This window comes from Asterias rubens, chromosome 1, assembly GCF_902459465.1.
Source record: "Asterias rubens chromosome 1, eAstRub1.3, whole genome shotgun sequence".
NCBI lineage: Eukaryota > Metazoa > Echinodermata > Asteroidea > Forcipulatida > Asteriidae > Asterias > Asterias rubens.
Window position 1 is genome coordinate 2,981,881 of NC_047062.1, and position 21,201 is coordinate 3,003,081.

At 37.2% G+C, this 21,201-nt stretch overlaps 1 protein-coding gene across 1 annotated transcript in view; it reads right to left on the reverse strand.

The window, feature by feature from the left end:
• Positions 1 to 1,226: 1,226 nt before the first annotated feature.
• Positions 1,227 to 21,201, reverse strand: part of LOC117288632 (3'(2'),5'-bisphosphate nucleotidase 1-like) — a 35,357-nt gene continuing 15,382 nt past the window's right edge. Inside the window, exons 2-7 of the mRNA XM_033769556.1 lie at positions 10,626 to 10,736; positions 10,065 to 10,172; positions 9,023 to 9,071; positions 5,312 to 5,595; positions 4,365 to 4,470; positions 1,227 to 3,567 (exon numbers count right to left, since the gene is read on the reverse strand). Coding sequence (XP_033625447.1) covers positions 3,404 to 3,567; positions 4,365 to 4,470; positions 5,312 to 5,595; positions 9,023 to 9,071; positions 10,065 to 10,172; positions 10,626 to 10,736 — 822 coding nt within the window. The 3' untranslated portion in view covers positions 1,227 to 3,403. The remainder of the gene's footprint in view (positions 3,568 to 4,364; positions 4,471 to 5,311; positions 5,596 to 9,022; positions 9,072 to 10,064; positions 10,173 to 10,625; positions 10,737 to 21,201) is intronic.

Here is a 21,201-nt window from a genome sequence, read left to right on the forward strand (position 1 = left end):
TGGAAGAAGATTCCAATCGAGGCCCAATTTTTGGGCTCTGTTTACCATAGACAAAGAATCAGTGTTTACAGAAGAGGGAATTCCGCAAGGGCATCTAGCATATTTCACAGGTAAGCAGGGAATGTTTGCTAGTGTGCATGCGTAATCCATGTTACTACGATTCTGCGCTTTATACACAGCTAGTGTAGGAGTTCGGCACTTGCACAGTAAGCGGAGGATGGTGATCGTCAGTGGTAACCAGAGCCATGAAATCGAGCCCTGGTTATAACTATAGCCAAATCTAGATAGTATAGGATAAAATGTTCCTTGAAACCGGAAACCCATGCAGATAGACTTATCAGACTTAAAGATGGACTTTAGACAAATGAATATCTTGAATTAACCAACAGTACCCACACCAATTGCCACGGTGCCCTGTGCTATTGCAGTGGTGCCCTTTTGAAAGTGCCAATACCAGAGCCCCTTCAAGAGTGAAGTGCAAGGCCCTGCCTTCTTGAAATGTTTCTCCAGACATTGACTGATCTCGTACAAAAAGCTACCTCACCTACATCCCAGAGAGTTAGTTAGAAGTTTAATTGATAATATCATGAACCCAAAACCTGCCACTGGAATTCTTGATTTGTGCTCTTCTTCTAAAGGCGACCTACATGGGTGGTAAAATGACAAGCTCAGTTAGTGAATAATGAACACAATATTGTTCAAACACTAAAATACAACTGTGAAAAATTTGTATTAAATAAGGATCCCATCAACCATTGTATACATAGAGCATTTCATTAGCTACACATTCATTACGGCAGTTGCTTTTGAAGAAACAAAAATTACCTCACAGGTTTTTTCCTTCTTAATCTTAATCATTCAGATACTTCTTCATCAAGTGTGTTAAAGGAACACGTTGCCTTGGATCGGTCGAGTTGGTCTTTGAAAAGCGTCCTGTAACCATTTGTTATAACATCGATATGGTTAGAAAGATGTTGTAAAAGTAGAATACAATGATCTACAAAACAATGCCTCGAAATTGCGTGGTTTTCATTTAACCTCGTCGACAAACACGGTCGGCCATTTATGGGAGTCAAAACTTTGACTCCCATAAATGGCCGACCGTGTTAGTTCGCAACGTAAAATGAAAACCATGCAATTTTGAGTGATACTTGTGTGGATCATTATATTCTACTTTTAAAATATCTTTCTAACCATATGCATTTCATAACAAACTGTTTCAAACGCTTTTCATAGACCAACTCGTCCGATCCAAGGCAACGTGTTCCTTTAATAAACATCCTACTAACCGCTCTATTACAATAAACTCATCAATAAGTATTCTTCAATCTTGAAAATAATATCTTTTGAATAACTCTGAGATAAGTAGAATATTGACATCGATTCCTGATAATTTTCTAAGATACCAAATACGTTTGCAAGTTTATTGGAAATAACAATTAAAATTATATTTTTGGTTCTTTTAAGATAATATGTACAAGAATAAACCCAGATATATATTTTTTTTTTCTATTTTGAAAACTTTGTGAACTACAATGGGAAGGGATAAACTTGATTTAAAATAACATTAATGAAAAAAACCACTCAACAGGAAATCAAAATATATTTTTCCCTTACATTTTTTTACAAAAAAATAAGATATTTTTATTTTGTTTTATTCATGAGACTGAATATGAATTTATTTTGAAACAACTTTTATTGACTGTTCAGAGTCTGTAGGCAGTGTTTGCTCACAATTTTATTCCGGTGGTACATATGTGATAAATGAAACATTTCTCACAGACTTTGTTCAAAATTATATATTTTTATTTTGCATCAATGCTTTTGTTTCAAGCATTTTCCTTTGTGTAGTTTCTGAGGAGAGAGGGGTTAGGATTGACAAGGTTGTAAACTTTGTAGCCTCATGAAATAATTTCCTTGACAATTACTGATTTTTGTTAAAAAAGACTTTTGAAAAAGTTCTGACTTTTCCAAACAGGAAGCATTATAAGTTGCACGCCCCAAAATGGCTGGGCAACCCAATAAGCTTGTAAGTTCACTCACTAACAGCGCAGACAAAGTGCACACACTGGAACACACATCAACAAAGAAGGTCCAACAAACTAAATAATCATCAAGCTCATTATCTTTCCCTAAATTGCGCTCATAAATTGCTGTGCGACAAGCGGTAAGCCAAAGGTGGTCTACTTACATTTCAATATCACCCAAAAAATCACTGTGATCTTTGGGCCAGGGAAACCGTATTTAGAACGGACTACAAAATAAATTCACATTCAGTCTCGGACATTCTCACTAGCAGGAAGCTGAAAAAAGTTCCATCATGTCGCATGCATACCACATTTTGTATAGTACATATACCAGTATATATATCTGTGAGCTGCATAGAGTACACCTAGTTTAAAATTTACCTAATCACAATGAGCGGCAGTTGAACATCACACTTTCTTTTGCAAAGTCTTTTTTTCTTTTCTTTTTCTCCAAAGAACACGGACAACATTGGTAAAGTTTGAATGTCTCCCCCTATTTGCTTAGCAGTGTGAAAGGGGGGGTGGGGGTGAATGTGATTAAGCCTCTATCCATTTTTGTTCAAACAATATTCTTGAGAATCATTTGCTCAACAATAATTCTTTGGTAATAGAGAATTTCTTTTCCACTTGATCTTTAGTCACTTTGGAAGGAGAGTATCTTTAAAATATATGCCCATTCTGAAACAAATTTAGAGCATAGTATTTATTTTGTTATCTCCCAAACCAAATAAGATTTGTTTCTTTGCATATCTTTTAAATCTTATACCACCTGAACCAAAAGAATGAATGATTTGTGTAACTAAGCTCCTTGAATGGGTGAAAGAGGCGATTATGAGATAACCGTGCCTTTAATCACATCGCTAAGAGAATTCTGTAACACTAAAATGTTTATTTGCCTTAAGAATCAAAGAAGAAAAAAATTGGCTTTGACTGGATTTGAATGCTTTGCTGTACCTAGCTAGCTTTGTCTTGCACCCAGACTGCAAGACAATCCCGAAAGCATTGAGTTCCCAAGACAGAATACCAACCACAAAAGCCTCGCCTTCAATCACATTCAAATAATGGTTTAACAGACAGCTACAGCATAATGCAAGTATATCATTGTGATGTTCAACTGCTCGGTGAAAGGTTCGAACCCTTCTATGACCCTCCTCCTCATCCTCTCTTCCGCCAGGATTACACTACTCCTTTTAAAGCCGCACTAACTCCAACAACCAATTAGTGGTATACGATTTACATTTTTTTACCAAAGCCCCCCATGTTTTTTCATCCACAGTACTTCCTGCATGTGGAAACTCGACTGCCCCCCAAATTCTATACAATCACAGCATTGATTTGGTTTTGGGTATTTTCTCTTCTTTGGTAGGGTAGCAAGGTCACTCACTCGGAACCTGTGTTGGTAGTTTGTCTCGTATAGATTCTGGTACTCTCTCGATGTAGAACTGATGGTTGTTGAAGGCTGCAATGACGCCACCCGTATTTTGATGCTCAACATCTTTGTGATATTGATAGCTGTGATTGTGACAATCTGTCAGTTTACCTGGAATTGAAAAAAAGGGAAAAGGTTTTCAATTATCAGCAGCTAGTCTATGTGTATGCCTGCTTATTTGCCAAAATGCCAGTAATTTGGGTGGCATTGGATTGGCAATATCCGTCCCCATGTGGGATCTGAAAGACCATCAGCCAACCAAAGGCTTTTAGACGTCCTCCATAAGGATAAACAGACTTCAAACAAAGCTCTACAACCAATGTGGTACAATGCTATGAATCGGACTTGAAACACAACTAGACAACCAATGTGGTACAGTGCTATGTTTCAGGCTTGAAACATAACTAGACAACCAATGTGGTACAATGCCATGATTCAGACTTAAAACAAAACTAGACAACCAATGTGGTACATGCCATGATTCAGACTTGAAACAAAACTAGACAACCAATGTGGTACATGCCATGATTCAGACTTGAAACACAACTAGACAACCAATGTGGTACAATGCGATGTTTCAGACTTGAAACAAAAGTAAGCAATTAATGTGGTACAATGCCATGGTTCAGACTTGAAACACAACTAGACAACCAATGTGGTGCATGCCATGATTCAGACTTGAAACAAAACTAGACAACAATGCCATGGTTCTGGTTCAATACTAGACAACCAATGTGGTACAATGCCATGAACGTCACCTGAAATCGAAGTGAGTGTTCTTGTGTCACAGTCAGAAAAACAGTGGGTGCCGACTATTGCTTCACCAAAATTTGCTTTGCTTTCGTGTGAAGTAATGTATAAACTGCAGTCCAACTGTTGTTGAAATACTTATTCCACATTGAACTTACCCCCAACAGCGTGCAAGATGGCCTCGGGTGCACAAGTGTCCCATTTCTTGCAACCCCGACTAGCGAAAATGTAGGCACTGGCTCTACCTTCCAACAGCAAAATCACCTGCAGGAATAAATGGAATTTGTCTTCAGGATTTACTCAAACAAAAAACAAACTGTAACAAAATGTTATTGTCTCTGCACAATAAAAAAAAAAAAAAAAAAATGCTGTCATCTTTGAGAAAAAGTGTGTTTAAATCTAACTCTTACTATCAGCACAGAGCAAGGACAGATTAAGGACCACTCTATGCTATGCAAATTCATTTTTACCACAAAAAGAGGTCACTGCAAAAGAACCCCCAAACTTTTCCGTTTTCAATGAGATTCAAAAAGAGGATGTCGCCAGATCTGCTGGAGATACATCTTTGACTAGAGCGGGATTGAACCAACGACTTACGGATTAACAGTGCCAGTGCTCTACCATCTGAGCTATCTAGCCCTATGTTGGCGGTCTCCCTTTTTGTCAAATCTTTGTTTTTGGGTGCCACTGCCAGTCACAAGCCATAAAGCCTACTTGCTGCAAAGATGGTTATGGAAGTAGGCATCTTGCAAAATTATTTCTTCTCAAGTGCCGATTGTTGATAAGAAATCTAAACAATTATGTTGTAAAATTTGAAACTGTGTCCGGTTGAATTTGTGGCTGTTTGAATACTGTCCTCAATAATAGCCAAAGAAGTGATCAATTCCTATTGTCACCTCTTTTAACATGGATGGATTTGACATTCTTGATGCAAAAAACATGACAATTGTTGCTGTTTACCTGGTGAGTAGGTACTGTATTCAACTGAAACTTTCACATGTGACATTTATTGTATTTTTCTTGATAATTTTGTCAGTATAAATCAGCATGACGTCGACAAAAACCAACTGAGGAAATTTATGTTCACAATGTAAACCTCACATACCTTGTGCCCGGCACCTCCAACCCTCAGGATCTCATCCGGTTTCATGGCATCTATCGTCTTCTGTACGTCCTCCGTTAGGTGTGACCGTGTCGTCGTAATCACTCGTTGAGGTAAGTCTTTGTGCTCGAATCCGAACCCGCCGAGTCCGAGAATACCCCACATGGTACGGCCCTGCTCAATTACTGGTTTCTCTTTGTAGTTGAAGTACGGTTGGTGGATGACTCCAGCCACAGCGATTCCTTTGACGGCTACTCCTATTAAAACGGTAACGTGGTCCAAGAAACCTGTACACGCAAATATAGAGCGATAATTAAAAATTGGTAAATGACAGCACTGGGTGTTTTAATAGGGTGGTTAGCTCAATGGAAGAGATAGTGGTATAACTGCATAGCACCATTACCCTTTTTGAGATATGGTGGACAATATAGGAGTTGCACTGTGTAGAAAAGATCTTGATAAGTCATCCACCGAGCGCATTGTACATACTTTTGTTTCTTTCCATTTGGATTACTGCAATGGGTTATTAGCAGGTCTTCCAAATACATGTACTCATCTTGCTCCTCTACAAAGAATACAAAATTCCGCTGCCAGATACATCACCCTTACGAAAAAATTAGAACACATAACACCCATCATTCGCTTTCTCCATTGGCTTCCAATTCACCAAAGCATCCACTTCAAAATTCTTCTTCTTGTGTATAAAGCTGTTCATAATTCGGCTCCGGTATATCTCCAAGACCCCATAGCCCTTCCTTCTTCTTCACTTTCATCAGGTACCCGACACCTTCGCTCTTCTTCAATCGCTCATTTCCAGCTGTCCCTGGGACCCCACACCATGACACGCTATGGTGATCGGGCCTTTTCAGTCATAGCTCCAACACTTTGGAACACCACCGCCAGCAGTCCAGCATTCTCCTGAAGACGAGCAGAGTATACTGTTCGAAACGTCGAGACCAGACCGGCTCTTTTTAAAGCCAACACTCACCTTAAGAGATTTACACATGGTTGTACCCGCAAGTTTACTATTTATTTATAGTTTCTTCTTACTTTGGAGCAAGCTACCCACCCACATTCAAGCAGCTCCTTCATTGGACACTTTTAAATCTCAACTTAAAACCCATCTATTTTGTCAATCTAGTTATAGTCAATCTGGTAATGGCGCTTAGAAACATCCATATTTAGTGCTCTATAAATGTTTTTGTTTTTATTATTATTATTATTATTACTATTATCACTGTTTGGTTTGGGTGTATAAAGACAAATGTACCCAACCTAATAATAGTACCATAGTATTATGTGCACCATATCTCAAATTTTGTTCATTGGCTGTGGTCAGTAATTGGTGGCTTCTCTGGTTGGACATGATAGGGCTCCTTAACATGAAGAATGCAGCGTTCCAAAGGGATGTAATACTGGGAGTCCTGTAAAATTATGTAATGCACACAAAACACCCAGCGTCGATTGTTAAAGACTCGTCTTATCTTGAGATAGGACAAGTTGCTAGTCCTAAGTTAGGACTATCTTTGTGAAATCCAGCCCATGACAATTTCTCTTCAAAGAGAAAAGAGGGGGGCCTGCACAGTTATTCCTGGCTGTGCTGCCTAATGTGCCCTCTTCTAGTCTCTATTTTGTGGGGCGCTCATTTGAAAATATCCATATGGAATTTGCGCCATGAAAATAATTTAGTTGCCCCATTGCCCTGCGTACACATGCCACGAGTATGCACTTAATCAGTAATTTTGTGCACTACAATAATACACATACAATAGCCTTGGTTCAAAGATGATAGCGCCCTCTAGTGACGAGCGGTTTGTGGGGTGATAGCCAATTAGAGATAGTGATTAGGTTTTCCCATGGTTTTCCAGACTGCACAATTACTGGAGCATATTGGAACCAAGACTACACGTACAGCTGAGTTTTTTTTTAATTTTATTTACATACATTCCACTTTTGACTTCAGTAAAAAGCTGCTCTTTCATCATGCTTGATTTGTTTTCTGTAATGATGTCTTTTATTAAGATGGCCTCTCGTTTATGGCTATGTGACTTGAGGTTCAAGAGGTTGCCTTCGGTTTGGGTGTTTGGGCTTTGAAAGGATTTGTTATGAAACTAATACAGTTGGAAAGGTATTTTAAAAGTAAAATATAATGATCCACACAAATATTCCTTGAAATTGTGCGGTTTTCCTTTTACCTTATGAATTAACACAGTCCACCACATTATGGTTCTACAAAAATGGAACAACATGTTAGTTCACAAAGTCAAAGGAAAGCCACATATCTTCAAGGGATCGTTGTACGACACATTATATTCTACTTTTAAGACATCTTACATACATACCAACCATTTTAATTTAATGACAATCGCTTTTATAACCCAAGACACCCAATTTAAACGCAACCTTCCCTTTAATAAAATCTACTCTGAGAAACCAAAAGACCTTGGAAAGCTCGGCGTATATTATTATTTGATATTCATTTAGCAACCTTCAATACAGCAAATTAAAAAATTATTTGTTTCTTTACCCCGAGGCAAGAACTATTAATCATAACTATATGAAACTTTGATTGCCCAAAATTGAATGTGTTGTTGTGGCTGCATTGTGGCTTCCATATTTGACATTTTTCTAATTTACAACACAGGAAATGTACATAATTTTTAAGAGAATGTTTTGGGGTGTTTTTTTTTTCCCCATTATCTAACTTTCGATGAACTCATTATGCAACCAACCAGGCAAATTCCAAGAAAAAAAATTGGTTCGTGTTTAGCCGGTGACATTATTTTGATTGAAGCAAAATTTTGTGATTTGTGAGGTCTTCAAGTACGGGTTGAAAACTCTTACCTGACAAAAAGGTTTAAGATTAAGACCTAAATTTTAGGAAGTGTGTTGAAATAACCCATAAGAGTTATAGAATCGAAGAGTTGAGCTGGGAACAGTACCTTTAACGCTAAAGATATAAATCAGAGAGCAGGATTTCTTATCTGAAAATAGTTTTTTTAAGTGTTGGGCCAGTAAACAAAAAAAAATTTTAAGGTCTGAACTCTTTTAACAATTGGTCCTGTATAATTGCAAACAATTATTCATAAATACCTCAGACAGTTTCGCTATTAGCGCATCACATGGGTGTGTATAAACCTTTGTTTATGACCAGTAAAAAGTGTTGAAACATGGGCGTGACACGCGAGCTTGCACCTGTGCTTATAAGACAGTTGCTTCATTCCTATTGGTCGAGAGCAACGACTGAAACAGTTGTGCCACATCACGCGATACGCGCGAAGCGCACAGCATTCCCTTATAAGAGGTTGTTTACCCGAGGGCCTTACCATTTCATAGCTGGAGGGGTGTTGTGTTGAAAGAAATCATTGAACAATTAAAATTTTTGCATTTATTTTACTGTTTGACCAAAAAGTGTTGATGTTTTTTGACCGAAAGGGTATAATAAATGGGAATCAAAGTGTGTTGAAACCCGCCGAGGCCTGGTTCTTGATAATTTACCTCGACTTCGTCTCGGTAAAATTATCAAGAACCAGGCCTCGTTGGGATTAAACCACTATTTCGAAAATTATATTCTACTTTTCAAACATCTATCTAACCATATGCATTTCAGAACAAACGGTTTCAAACGCTTTTTCTAAGACCAACTCGCCCCATCCAAGGCAACGTGTCCTTTAAGCAGCGTTATGAAATTGGGCCCTAAATGATTCTTCTCACCCTGAGTATATTCTGTAGTTCCATCGACAGGATCCACCCACACAACAACCTGTTGACAAATCAATTCATGTAGATTTTAGTTGTTTGTAAATGAATCTTGTGAGAGAGATTATATTTTTGTTAACCCTGGCCATCTTAAAATGAATTGCTTCCCTCGGTGCCCCTTGAAATGTTGCAGTAGAAATTATAATTTTCCTAATAGCAGGTGCCCCCGACTGAGGAAAAACTGGCCAGAACCTACTACTATTATTATTATCCTACATTTCCCGTCATGAAACCAAGGATGCCCCATAAGTTAAATTCATCACTGTAGCTTGCAAGTGCTTGCTCACACTGGTGTGGCAGTTTCATTCTTCCACCGTGTTCAGTTTTCCGGGACTCAGTACAGCACTAACAATTGACTACTTTCGCTTGCTGTGCGCAGGCGTCGCATCAATTGACTACTTTCGCTTGCTGTGCGCAGGCGTCGCATGAAGTAATGTTACCGTATTTGGTCATTCGGAAAACTGAACATGGCGGAAAGTTGAAACCGCCACACCGAGGTTAACCCTACTCTTCCAAGTAAAGTGTTCTTGGTTCTTGGGCATATCAATCCTAGCACACAGGACAAACCGGCTTAATGTCCGATCCAAAGGACAAAGGAGTTACAAGAATGCATCTTGCTCAAGGACACAAGTGCCACAACAGGGACTGGAACCCATACTCTGCTGATCAGAAACACCAGAGCTTGAGTCCAGTGCTTTTAGCCAATCCACCACGACACAATATAAGTTTTCTCGGTCAATTTCGACAAATGAGCAGCCAATTTAACCACCAAGCTATTCTATTTTGCCGAATGGCCGAATTCTGAATTTGAAATGCAGTAACAACTGGAGAAGCAAAACATGAGCTTTAATTTGAACACATAAAAATGAAATTGGCTGCTCATTTGTCGAATTTGACCAATAAAACCAATAGTATTCAGATTACAATGATAAATAATAACTCTCAAATCTTTTTAGGGTTACGTTTATTGTAAACTGGGGAAATCTATAAGACGTACATCCTTAAGATCGATGTCTTGATATTGAGCAGGACACTGCACTCCAAGAACCTCCTCCGATTCACCCATCTCAACTTGCCTGTCTTCTATCCTCTCTTTCTCCAATTCCTTTAAAATAAATGTAACCATACAAACAATGAAACAACAAGGTTTTGAAACAGAACCCATAAATTTGTATGTCTTTTTCTTATGATTCACCTCACTCAAAAATGTGTCTTTTTGCTAGCAAAACCAATTCTGTAATGTTCCTTTAGTAAAAATAAAAACAATTTACATTTGAAAAATTGTAAACAATTATGCCACAAATGGCAAAGTAAGTTGTTTAATTGTTCTTAAAGCCTATAAGCATAGAAAAAAAAATTGCTATGCAGAAAAAAAACTGCTTAACATAATCTGGTTACCAGCCAAAATTCTGTTAAGTTTTGTTGTTGCAACTGGTTCCCCGTTCATTTTTTGCTTAGCAAAGAAATTTCTGAGCATATTTTTCTGCTTAACAACTTTATTAAGTTGTGGATTTGGGTTGGAAGTAAGTGGGCAAGGGGCATCATGGGTAACTATTACCTCCTCTCCAATAACAGTGATTCCGGGGAATCTTGTAACCAGTGATGCCACGATGCAATATTGGGCTCTCCTGTCTGCCTCCGTCTGAGGATCAAAGATACCCTCTCCTCCCTGAAGACACACACAAATATAAAAACAAACGTTAGCCATCATTTAATTTATCATTTTCTTTGAAGGTTATGCACCTGGATAAGACTCTTAAATGATTAATTTTTGAAATTTGTGTGGGTAGTGATAAGTTTCCGGTCGTAGGGATGTGACCAAGAGCTATGCTTATCACAGCTTCATAGAGATATGGTATTGTAAAGTTTGCTGCAACAGTTTGGAAATCTCTCAAACAAGCTACATGTAAGTAGGATTTGAAACTTTGCATGTTTGCGGTAACACCATGTAATAAAAATCTATAAATGAGTTGGGGTGGTTCTGAAAAGAACCATTGGATTAACTCGAGCTACATGTAGATGGTCCTCATATTTCTAATTGATCAAACTTTGGAGAGTAGGGTTGTTCATCTCAATTCTTTTCCTACAAAATTTGTGATTTCCCGTTAACCATTTATACATTTCTAATGATTCAAATCCAGATTCAAATCCATATTGAGCATTGAAACTATGAGCAACCTGTAAAAGAAGCAGATGTCAACAAACTTTGCAGGATACAAAGTAATGCACAATTCTAAACCCGGTCTTGACATCACAAAACCTCAAACCACAGTGTGGTGGCACATCACACCTGTGTGCTATTGTTTACAGGGTACAAAGAAAAATAACGAGTTGTATAACAAATTGTAGGGGATTGAATATGTTGTAATACACATTGTAGGGGATTAAGATTTAAAACAGGGGATTAAAAATATTGTATCACAAATAGTAGGGGATTAAGAATTAAGACACATTGAGTCTGACTGGACTGACAATTTATGTCAATCATTCTTCCTGAAAAGTGTCTGGGACAATCCCATTTTTGTTATTCTTTTCTGCTTTGTTTATATACATGAAGGGAATCTGTAAATGGATTTCAGCTTGTTACGGTTAAAGGTCCCAACCCTAAAATGAAGCTTGCAAGCCAAGAAAACAACAATGAGCCAATCAATGGAGACAATCTCAACGACACCTATCATCTCTTATGCTGTTTCTCATTCCTGACATCAGATAATAGATGTAGGCAGGTGTTAAAGCTTGGTGTTCTGTATCCATACAGCAATCACGAACACTGATCTTCATAACGAACAGGGGCCAGACTCTTTCCCTTGCACTGATTTCAATAAGAAAAAAAACACCTTGAAAACAGCATAATAAAAGGCTCATGTCACATGAGGCAATTTACAGACAACCAGTTCCATGCAATCTCAGAAGAAAAGGCATTCACATTTGAATGTTTACTCATTTTTAGAGGGATGTAAGACTTTGCTTGGAAAGTAACTAATGTGCTACAGATGTGTTCCTGTAGCATGCACTGCGCTTGGTTGCCTCCAAGTTGCTGTAAAAGTTGCCTCGTGTCACAGCCATCGGGACAACAAAGTCACTCTGCATTTTCTTGGGGTGCTGTTCGCGACTATTACTGTTGGGCAACATGTCCGCAAGCTAACATTCACGCTAGCTATACAGACTGGATACGTACTGTCATGTAATTGTACATGATATACAAATACAATAAACTACAACACATGGGGAGGACCTGTGTAGTTTTATTATTATGAATGACACACACAAAGATCATACGCAATTCAAAACTAAACAGATGGATCTACGATTTGAACTTCTGTTATTAGCGTCACAACGTCCTGGATGGTTTCTGAATTGTAAATATGTACATTCCAGGCATTTTGAAAACCGTTTTCGGGCAATAAATATTTACAGGAGCCATGAAAATGTAAATAAATTAAAACGAGTGATGACAAAAATGTTTTGAAAATCACTCCTCTAAACTGCTATGAGGTCATCCCCTTTTTCTTATCATACCTAAAGGCTTGGGAAAAACTTCAAGTTTGCTCATATGTGCATTATGTACAAAATACTAAAATAAAAATCATGCCTACGTGAATGCTCTTCCTGCTTTTTACGATGCTGGGAAAAAAGAACATCATGGTAAGATGAGAAGACGTAAAAAATGTCTTCAGTTTCCTTCTGAAAGTGACTTGTACTATGGAAAGTTTTAACGTTGAACCCTGGTGCGGTAACGCAGAACCCAAACTCAAAGAAAGCCGTTTCGATTGAAGATGGCAATCGCTTCCTACAAATCAGAAAGAAAATTATTAATTTCTGATCTATTTTTAGGCAGATTCTCGATGAAGGTACCACTTTTATGAACTTTGTTACTTTTAGTGTACATCAACAATATCGACAACATTTTTTTAATTTAACGTCTTTGTCTCTATTATTTTAAAACTCTCAAAACCAAACTCGATATTTTCGATACTACCCCACCATCTCATCGTACTAACATCATCTTCATATCTTTCAGCACTACATATTACTTTTCTGCTCTACCGGCTAAGCTTCGAATTGATGATACCCAAGCCTACATTCGTATGGACTGTGAAAGGGGTAACCCTGTTTCAGCCCTAGGAGTAGGTGGCAATGGCCTCTGGAAACAAATAATTGTAGCCCACACCTTGAAGTGGCCTTCAGGCCTTGTGTGTCAGGCGACTTGCATAAAATAAAATTAAAATAAAAAAATAAAAAAATACACATGTGTCGAATACTGAACAAAGTAATTTAAAAGGACACAAATTTGAAATGTGACACTATCCCCTAGCCATGACAAAACGGCATAAACTTTTGTTTTGACTAAAAGAGTTACACATGAAGAATGCAAGATCTGATACTTCACATAAGGTCATGATCAATTGTCCAAAATCATTTCTTGTGTGTCCTTGGAATTGTCCCAGTACAATTTTGAATTTCCCACACTTGCCCATCCTCATGCAGTATCAGGCCTGGACAGTACATGGTATCAAGCACATGGAACACGCACCAAGAACACATACATGAACGTGCATCTAAGCACTTCTCCAAGAAAAGAAGAAGAAACTAAATCAAAACCCAGTACTTCACTACACCATGCTTTGATAACTAACCAAATAAAAATAAAAAACTACAGTTCTTAAAGAATTTTCAAATACGGCCCTGACTATATTGGAATATATGAATACTACAAGGCAATCAAGGCTGTATGACAGGCGTCATGAAATGAGAGCTGGACAGGTGATGACGTACGCAGTGGCAATGGCAGGTTAACCGAGAGTCAGGACGATGAACTTGTGATATATCCAGCGTTAACTCACCACTGATTCATGGGCTATCACTGCCGCTATATACGTAGGGACGTTACGAACGCTGTATATGGCTTGCTGAATCTGATCAATTCTCATTATTCAAATGAGTAACCAATGGTACTCCGCTCGATGACGTTTTACAAACGAAAATTCCATTACTTTACAACTCATTATTATGATATATATTTTTTTCTTTCTTTTTTTTTCTTTTTTCTATTTTGCATGCAAATTGAATTATTGAAATGCATGGTCATTTTTTTTCCCCTTAAGAACGTGAAAAGAAGTCAGTTTCTCTTTTTCTTGGTAAGGCCTGGTGCAGCTTTCATCGCAACTCAAAGTTATTTTGTTTTAATAAATGCTGTTATTTATAGTATTATTATTTTAAACAACTCTTCTTTGTGCATGGAAATTGCCACACTACATGCATTTAGATACCATGTAATGCCTAGGTAAGTAGAAATGAACATCATGAAATTGTTAATGTGATAACTTACTTTACTTGAATGAAGGGAGCAAGAACATTTTTATTCCCGCCAAAATATTGTTTGTACAATAAATAAAAAAATCGGCCGATTACAACCTAAGTCCATCTTTTTCCAAATATTGATATAACTGTATAAATATTCATAACTTGACAAATGACCAGTTTTGATTTGTTTGAAGAGTAAATTACATTAAGTGGAGCAAATCTTGCCGTGACCTTTGTTTGGCTGCCATGTGATTTTCTTTTATAACATCAAACTTGAGATTTTTGGGGGGGATTTTTTTTTTTATTTGAGATGGCTGTTTTTATATTTGGGTTACCCCAGCTCAAGAATAACGCAGGGAACTTAAAAGTCTGTCAATCATTTTTGGTAAGTCAATGCCTTTTCAGCATTACAAAAAATAACATTCACATTAATATTTCCCCTCCTAAAATCTAACCTTGCCCCAGATGTTGGCCAAGATTAATAGTGCTGCTGCTGTTGGTCTATAAATGCCCGCAAATCATACTTTCTATGGTCATACTGGTGTATCTACACATCATGTGGCACATCATGTACTGTCTCAACAAGGAACTACAAGCTCCAATTGTATTGCAATCATTTGCAGTTTTCAAGTTATTGTTGAATATATGTGTGCATAACGGCATGTGTATCGATTGCAGGGAAAAAAAACACCTCATTCCTCAAGTCAATAAATAACTGTATACAGTATGAGGAAAAACCCCAAATACGTTTAATGCATTGGCACAAATTGCTTTTATAGTGTTCGTTTGACCCTTTAAGTTCATGTGTCTGCAACAATGAAACAGCCTTGGAGAACTACTCAATAATTCTGAAGACCCAGCATCGATGCTGCACTAACAAAAAATGTATTAGGCCTAGAACATACTTGACATCCAGAGCTCTATTCAACTTGCCATCTCTACTGTCAGGGGAATTTAATGTTCAATTATATGGCATGACGTAGTTAGATAGAACATTAAATGAAGGAATAACACCTTGGCAATGGCAGTGTAAACACTACTTTCAATATGCTACACACATCCATAAGACAACAGGCTGAAGGGGGGTGTTGGCAACCAGACTACATCACACAGCAATACAGCATAATGAAGCTACTGGTACTAGACAATGATTCACATGACTAATAAAGACGAACTCCTGTGACAGAGAGAGAGAGAAAGCTGCAAGGACTGATGCAACTCTACACTGCTGCTGCGCTAAAAATAGATGCTGCATTGAGGGTTATTTATAGATGCGCTATGAATAGAACCGAGATGGTTGAAACTAGTCAATGGAGTGTTCTACTACACACTGTGGCACATGTGTCATATCATACAGCGTAAATGCTAGATTTTTTTACCAAAATCATCAGGACAGCAAAGTCTTTGAATGGAATTGATGTCAAATGTAGAAGATGGGGGGCCTATACTGATTTATTTTGAACAAAAAGGTTTCTAAGCAGATTTTATTCTTGTATTTTCTGACGTAAAGAGAGAAAAATGTCATGTACAATGTACCAAATATAATGTGTAGTAAATATAAGTTTTCTGGTTCTTATCATGAGAAATATCTTGTTCACTTATTTAAAAGACTTTGTGACAATTGCAACATTTTCAACTGTGTACTCCCTAAAGCTTAAATCCTGAGCAATATTATTCGTGTAACATTAACAACTACTGTAGGCAACAGCTTTCAAGCGACACATACTATTGAACGAAAATGAACCATGTTTAGATTAGTATTAACTAAAGCTCCGACTGAATTGTTGTTTTTCTTTCTGATGTTTCTAATCTTAATAAGGAAATGAAATTATGCTCAGTTTAATTTATGTCTATTTATTTAGTCAGATCTCACCCAAAAAAAAGACAGAGTCCAACAGATAAAACCTTTTGCAAAGCATCTAGTACTTCTCCAATTCATTAGTTTTCCATGTGTCAATTAAAAAATGCTCAGTTTGAATTAATGTGGCCCATCTCTTGTTATTTACGCCGTCTACAAGATGTCGTATTTCTTTCTCACAATCCACCCTCCAAGACTAATATTATAATGAACATAGTCTTATACACTGTCACACAACCCCCCCAATGCCAAACCATATAGTACATATTTATTTTTAGATGCTCGATACGCAACAATAATAGCACCAAAGCAGACAAGTTTGCGTGGGTTGATGATATATGTGCATACTATGACCAAATATAGCATAAACTTGGAGATGAAAAGGGTTCTACTCAAAGGGGAAAACCTTTGGGAGAATAGCTGGCCTTGGCCAGTGGTTGTTAAAGAGCCATGAGACGGGGTCGTTATTTAAAAAGAAAAATCACAAGCATTTCTCTTGTGGGTTTCTCACTCCTTTTTTTAAATGCACAAAAAGATCGTCAAGGTTATTTATAAAGATTTGAGATGTGAAGTTTCTGTCCTTTACCAGGGAAAAGGTCCTTCCTTTTAAAGGGAAGGTACACGTTTGGTAATTGTCAAAGACCAGTCTTATCACTTGGTGTATCCCAACATAAGCATACAAAATAACATGCCTGTGATAATTTTAACTAAGTTGGTCATCAAAGTTGCGAGAAAATGATGAGAGAAAAACACCCTTGTTGGACGAATTTGTATGCTCTTAGATAGAAATAATTTAGTGAGAAACTACCTTTTTTCTCAAAATCTATGCTACTTCAGAGGGAGCCGTTTCTCACAATGTTTTATACTAAAAACAGCTCTACAATGCTCGTTTACCAAGTCAGTTTTTAAGTTAATATTTGTTTTGAGTAATTACCAAACGTGTACCTTCCCTTTAATCTATAAATATTTATCTTTTAACAATGACGAATGATTTGGTGGCAACTTTTTGACCTTTCATTTCATTATAGTTACTTATACCAAAATACCAGCCAAAGTCTAATAAAAAAAGACGATTGATACAGACAAAATAAATACTCAGGATACTAATTGCAAACCTGCTTTGATGAAATTTAAAACTAACAATTTCTCATATAAACAATATGTTTTGTTTAAATTCAGTAGATTCCGAGCTTGACTTCCATTTTTAACTCCGACCAGGAGACTTTCATAAATGGAAATTTTATTTAGATGCTTGGTCTTAACTCCTCACAGGTTGCATCTTAGAGTAACAATTAATTACACGGTCTTGTGCTCCATTCAGTGTGACCATGACCCCTTTAGAAGTGTCTTTAGCCTTTCATTCCAAAAACTTATCAAATCATATAAAACAAAATTTACTTGTTTCATCCATCCTCTTTAATTTCTACAAGTGAGTTGTTTTTGTTTTCTCTCCAGTCAGTAAACAACATCAACTTCATTGCTTGCATTCACCAAGCATAGTACCCCCCCCCCTCTTCCCTCGCCCCCCCCCCCCCAAGAATAAAAACAAAAAAGGATATTACCCCAGGCCTGGAGTGACACGCAGGCCACAGCCTCGGTTGCTCATGGTCTTGGTGCCCTTCAAAAGTTACCCATTGACTTAAAGATTTTCTCATAGAAGTGCCCTTTGCAAATGGAAATGGCCTTGCCCTTTCAGTATGTTCAAAAATGAAATTCAAGGCCTGGCACCCGGACTACTTCAAAAGAAATTAAAGGTTTGGCAGGGGCGGCCCGCGGATGAGCACCATGCTACTAGGTAGTCTTGACTCCAAGTGAGTACTATTGGTCACGTTTTCTTGAGACATCACTGCAACAACTGAGGGTGATGAATTAACAGTCAGTTTACGCTTCTTGCCGTGCCAAGTGTTTTTCCACTTTCTACAGTAAGTGTTAAAAGTTTTTTGGATGTGTTTTTTAATTAAATGGGTGCACTTTCGCCAGTCGGGCGAGGATGCTATGCAACTTTTACATTCACAAGGCATTGTCATCACAACACTTTGCTCATTACATTATAATTAATTACATTATTACATTATAATAATAATACACTGTACTTATATATTTTATAGTACCTCACACAAATGTCCTTTAAAAAAAAAGATAAATTAATTAAAGAAGTGCATTACTCACATTGTTATATGGAAATTACAACGCGATTTCTTTTCATTGTCAATCAATTCTTCAGTACATGTAAACAGAAATAAAAATGTAAACATGTATTGCATGCACCATCAGCAGAAAAATATTGTTGTAAAAAACTTTAAAAAACTGTGAGTTAACCGTACACAGAATTGAAAAAAATATTAGCATTATGGTGAAGATACTGTGTCTGTAGTCACTGTTACATACAGTATGATGTTGAATTGCTGCCCAATGAAAATAAATATGTACTGCTATTAACCACTTGAAAGCGCATGAGTGAATTAAGTATCTGATTATCTCAGTACAGACTCTTCAGTGACTAAGGAATATGGTCACACTGTGCATCTCTGTATACAGTCACAACAAATCATACACTAAGGTACTTTAACACAGCTTGTTTTAAAATACATGATGTGTTTGCATACCCTGCAAAGACAATCACAACGAGATAATATATTGTGGAGGAGGGTTTATGTTTCCTTCAATTAAATGCCTTTTAATGGTGCCTTTTAATGGTGCCTAACCTATTTAACTGTATATGGTTCGCTATTCTCATCAGATTCAGTTTATGCGAAACTGCATTCTGCTACAGCAGAGTACACCAGTCTAGTGTGGCAGCACATGTTGACGGTGAACTTTTTCGAATTAGATCCTGATAAATAAAAAAAATTCACATGCATCAGGCAGAGACACTGTGTGGCATAATATATTTAGAATGTCGTAACGTAATTCATAATCTGCAAAGATGAACCGAAAGCAATATATTTATATCATGCAAATGATACATGTACACACTGCCAGCGAAAAGATTTGAGTAGCTAACCACTCCTTGATAAGAGCACAATGTACATTCATCATCTGCAAACCACGTTATTTCCAAAAAAATGAGGTGCATACATGTATGCCTGAATATTGGACAAAAGATTCCCGCCCAAACTTGTCATGGGATTAAATTGCAGAAATCACATTTTAAGACTCTTTTAAAAACCAGGGGCTGGAAAGAGCACAAAATAAAATGGATGCAATTAATGACCATGCCCGTGGCGATGTCTTCCACACCACATTCACAAACCAGATTCCGATCCCAAGATCTATTTTTGACTATTATTATCTCTCCCGTTCTTATTTTAGCCGTAATTCTAGAGCCCTGGTGTTATTCCTAGCCATTGACGTCACACAGTCGCTGTTGCCCTAGCAACAAGCAATACTTGTCATCCAGAGGAGCTCCCATGCCTAATGATCGACACTCGGAACGCTGGAAATATTTAAGGGGGAATATATGTGGTTGTGTATGTGTGTGTGTACGTACATGAACGTGTGGTCCAGGGATGCTTAAAGCCTTGCAATATTACTGCATTGAGATCTTGCAGGGAAAAACAAAATACAGACTCCAAAGAATTACTGCATTTGCATTCGTTTTATCAATTACACCATGTTATATAATGCATGTAGCGTTGAAATATGCACACTGATGCAGAGCCCAAATAATTCTTAGCACTGAATTTGAAGTAGAAATTCAATCCAAAATGAACAATATGTCAGTCTGTAATGAGTGTAATTATTTTATTGCCTTGACTTGACATGCACTCTAAATCCTCTACTTCATGACAATAGTTTAAGCTAAGCTGAAGGGCTTGTTCCCAGCGCACTATCCCGTCATTATATGATATTTGACATTGGGATCAACTAGAATCATAATCATGATCATAGTCATAATCATATCCATCTCCAAATCTGTGTCTGTGTCTAAAAGAACATAATTTATTTATAGATATAATAAATTTTCAGCTCTCTTCAACTCACCAACCCCTTTTCTCAGCTGGCCCATTTTCATAGAGCTGCTTAAAGCAAAACAAAATTATGCTCCAGACCAGCATAAGGTTAAGCCAAAACATCATGTCACAAGTACATTCTGTGCACGGTATCTTGCTTATTTTTGCTACACGGAAAATAATAAGCAACATATTTTGCTAAAGCAGCACTATGAAATTGTGGGCCCTCTGGATCTAAAATTTTCATCAAATGTTTGTCCAATAGCTGTGTTCAAGATGTATTACATTAATTTGTTCTTTTGTTTATGAAAACAAGGTGAGATTAGCAAAAGGGCGTTTTCTAAATTGTCTAATATTTGTGGGAGCAAACAATTTTTTTTTTTTCTGAGGATGTTTTATACAGTCTGTAAAAAAACAATTTCAAAAATCTTTTGCAAAATAAATAATGAACCGCCCATCTATTCGGCAAAAAATATACATATTATTGCTTTATTCTAGCCTTCGAGAAAGACTCTAATAGGGTCAAAACATTGCTCTATTAACTACCATTTCTACCATACATTGTACATGTAGGTCCTTTTGGTTGGTAAGCAGTTCGGCTAATTCTATTTTCTCAAAAGTCTCCATACTCAAGAGCAAATCTTGCCTTAAATGATGCATATCAGAAAACTCCAGATAACTAACAAAAAACAACGATTTCTTTTGCTTTCTACTTTTAACTTGAGGGTGTTCTCTAAAACAAAACTCATGTTGTGCACTATGTAATTTGTGCTCTATATACGTAAATAGTGCTGAGCTGTGTTGCACATTACGCATGTAACACGCCCATTGGGACCAAACCTCACATGGACTCAGCAATCCGCTCGCAAACGAAAGTCCCAAGCAGTACATTTTGCCAACAACATGAGCTCTCTGTGGGAAATATTTTGATCAACGTTCTCTTGGTGCAATAGTAAATTAAAAAATTTATATTCAAAATATTTTTTGAAGGAATTTGGAAAACAAGTTAAAAATATTTA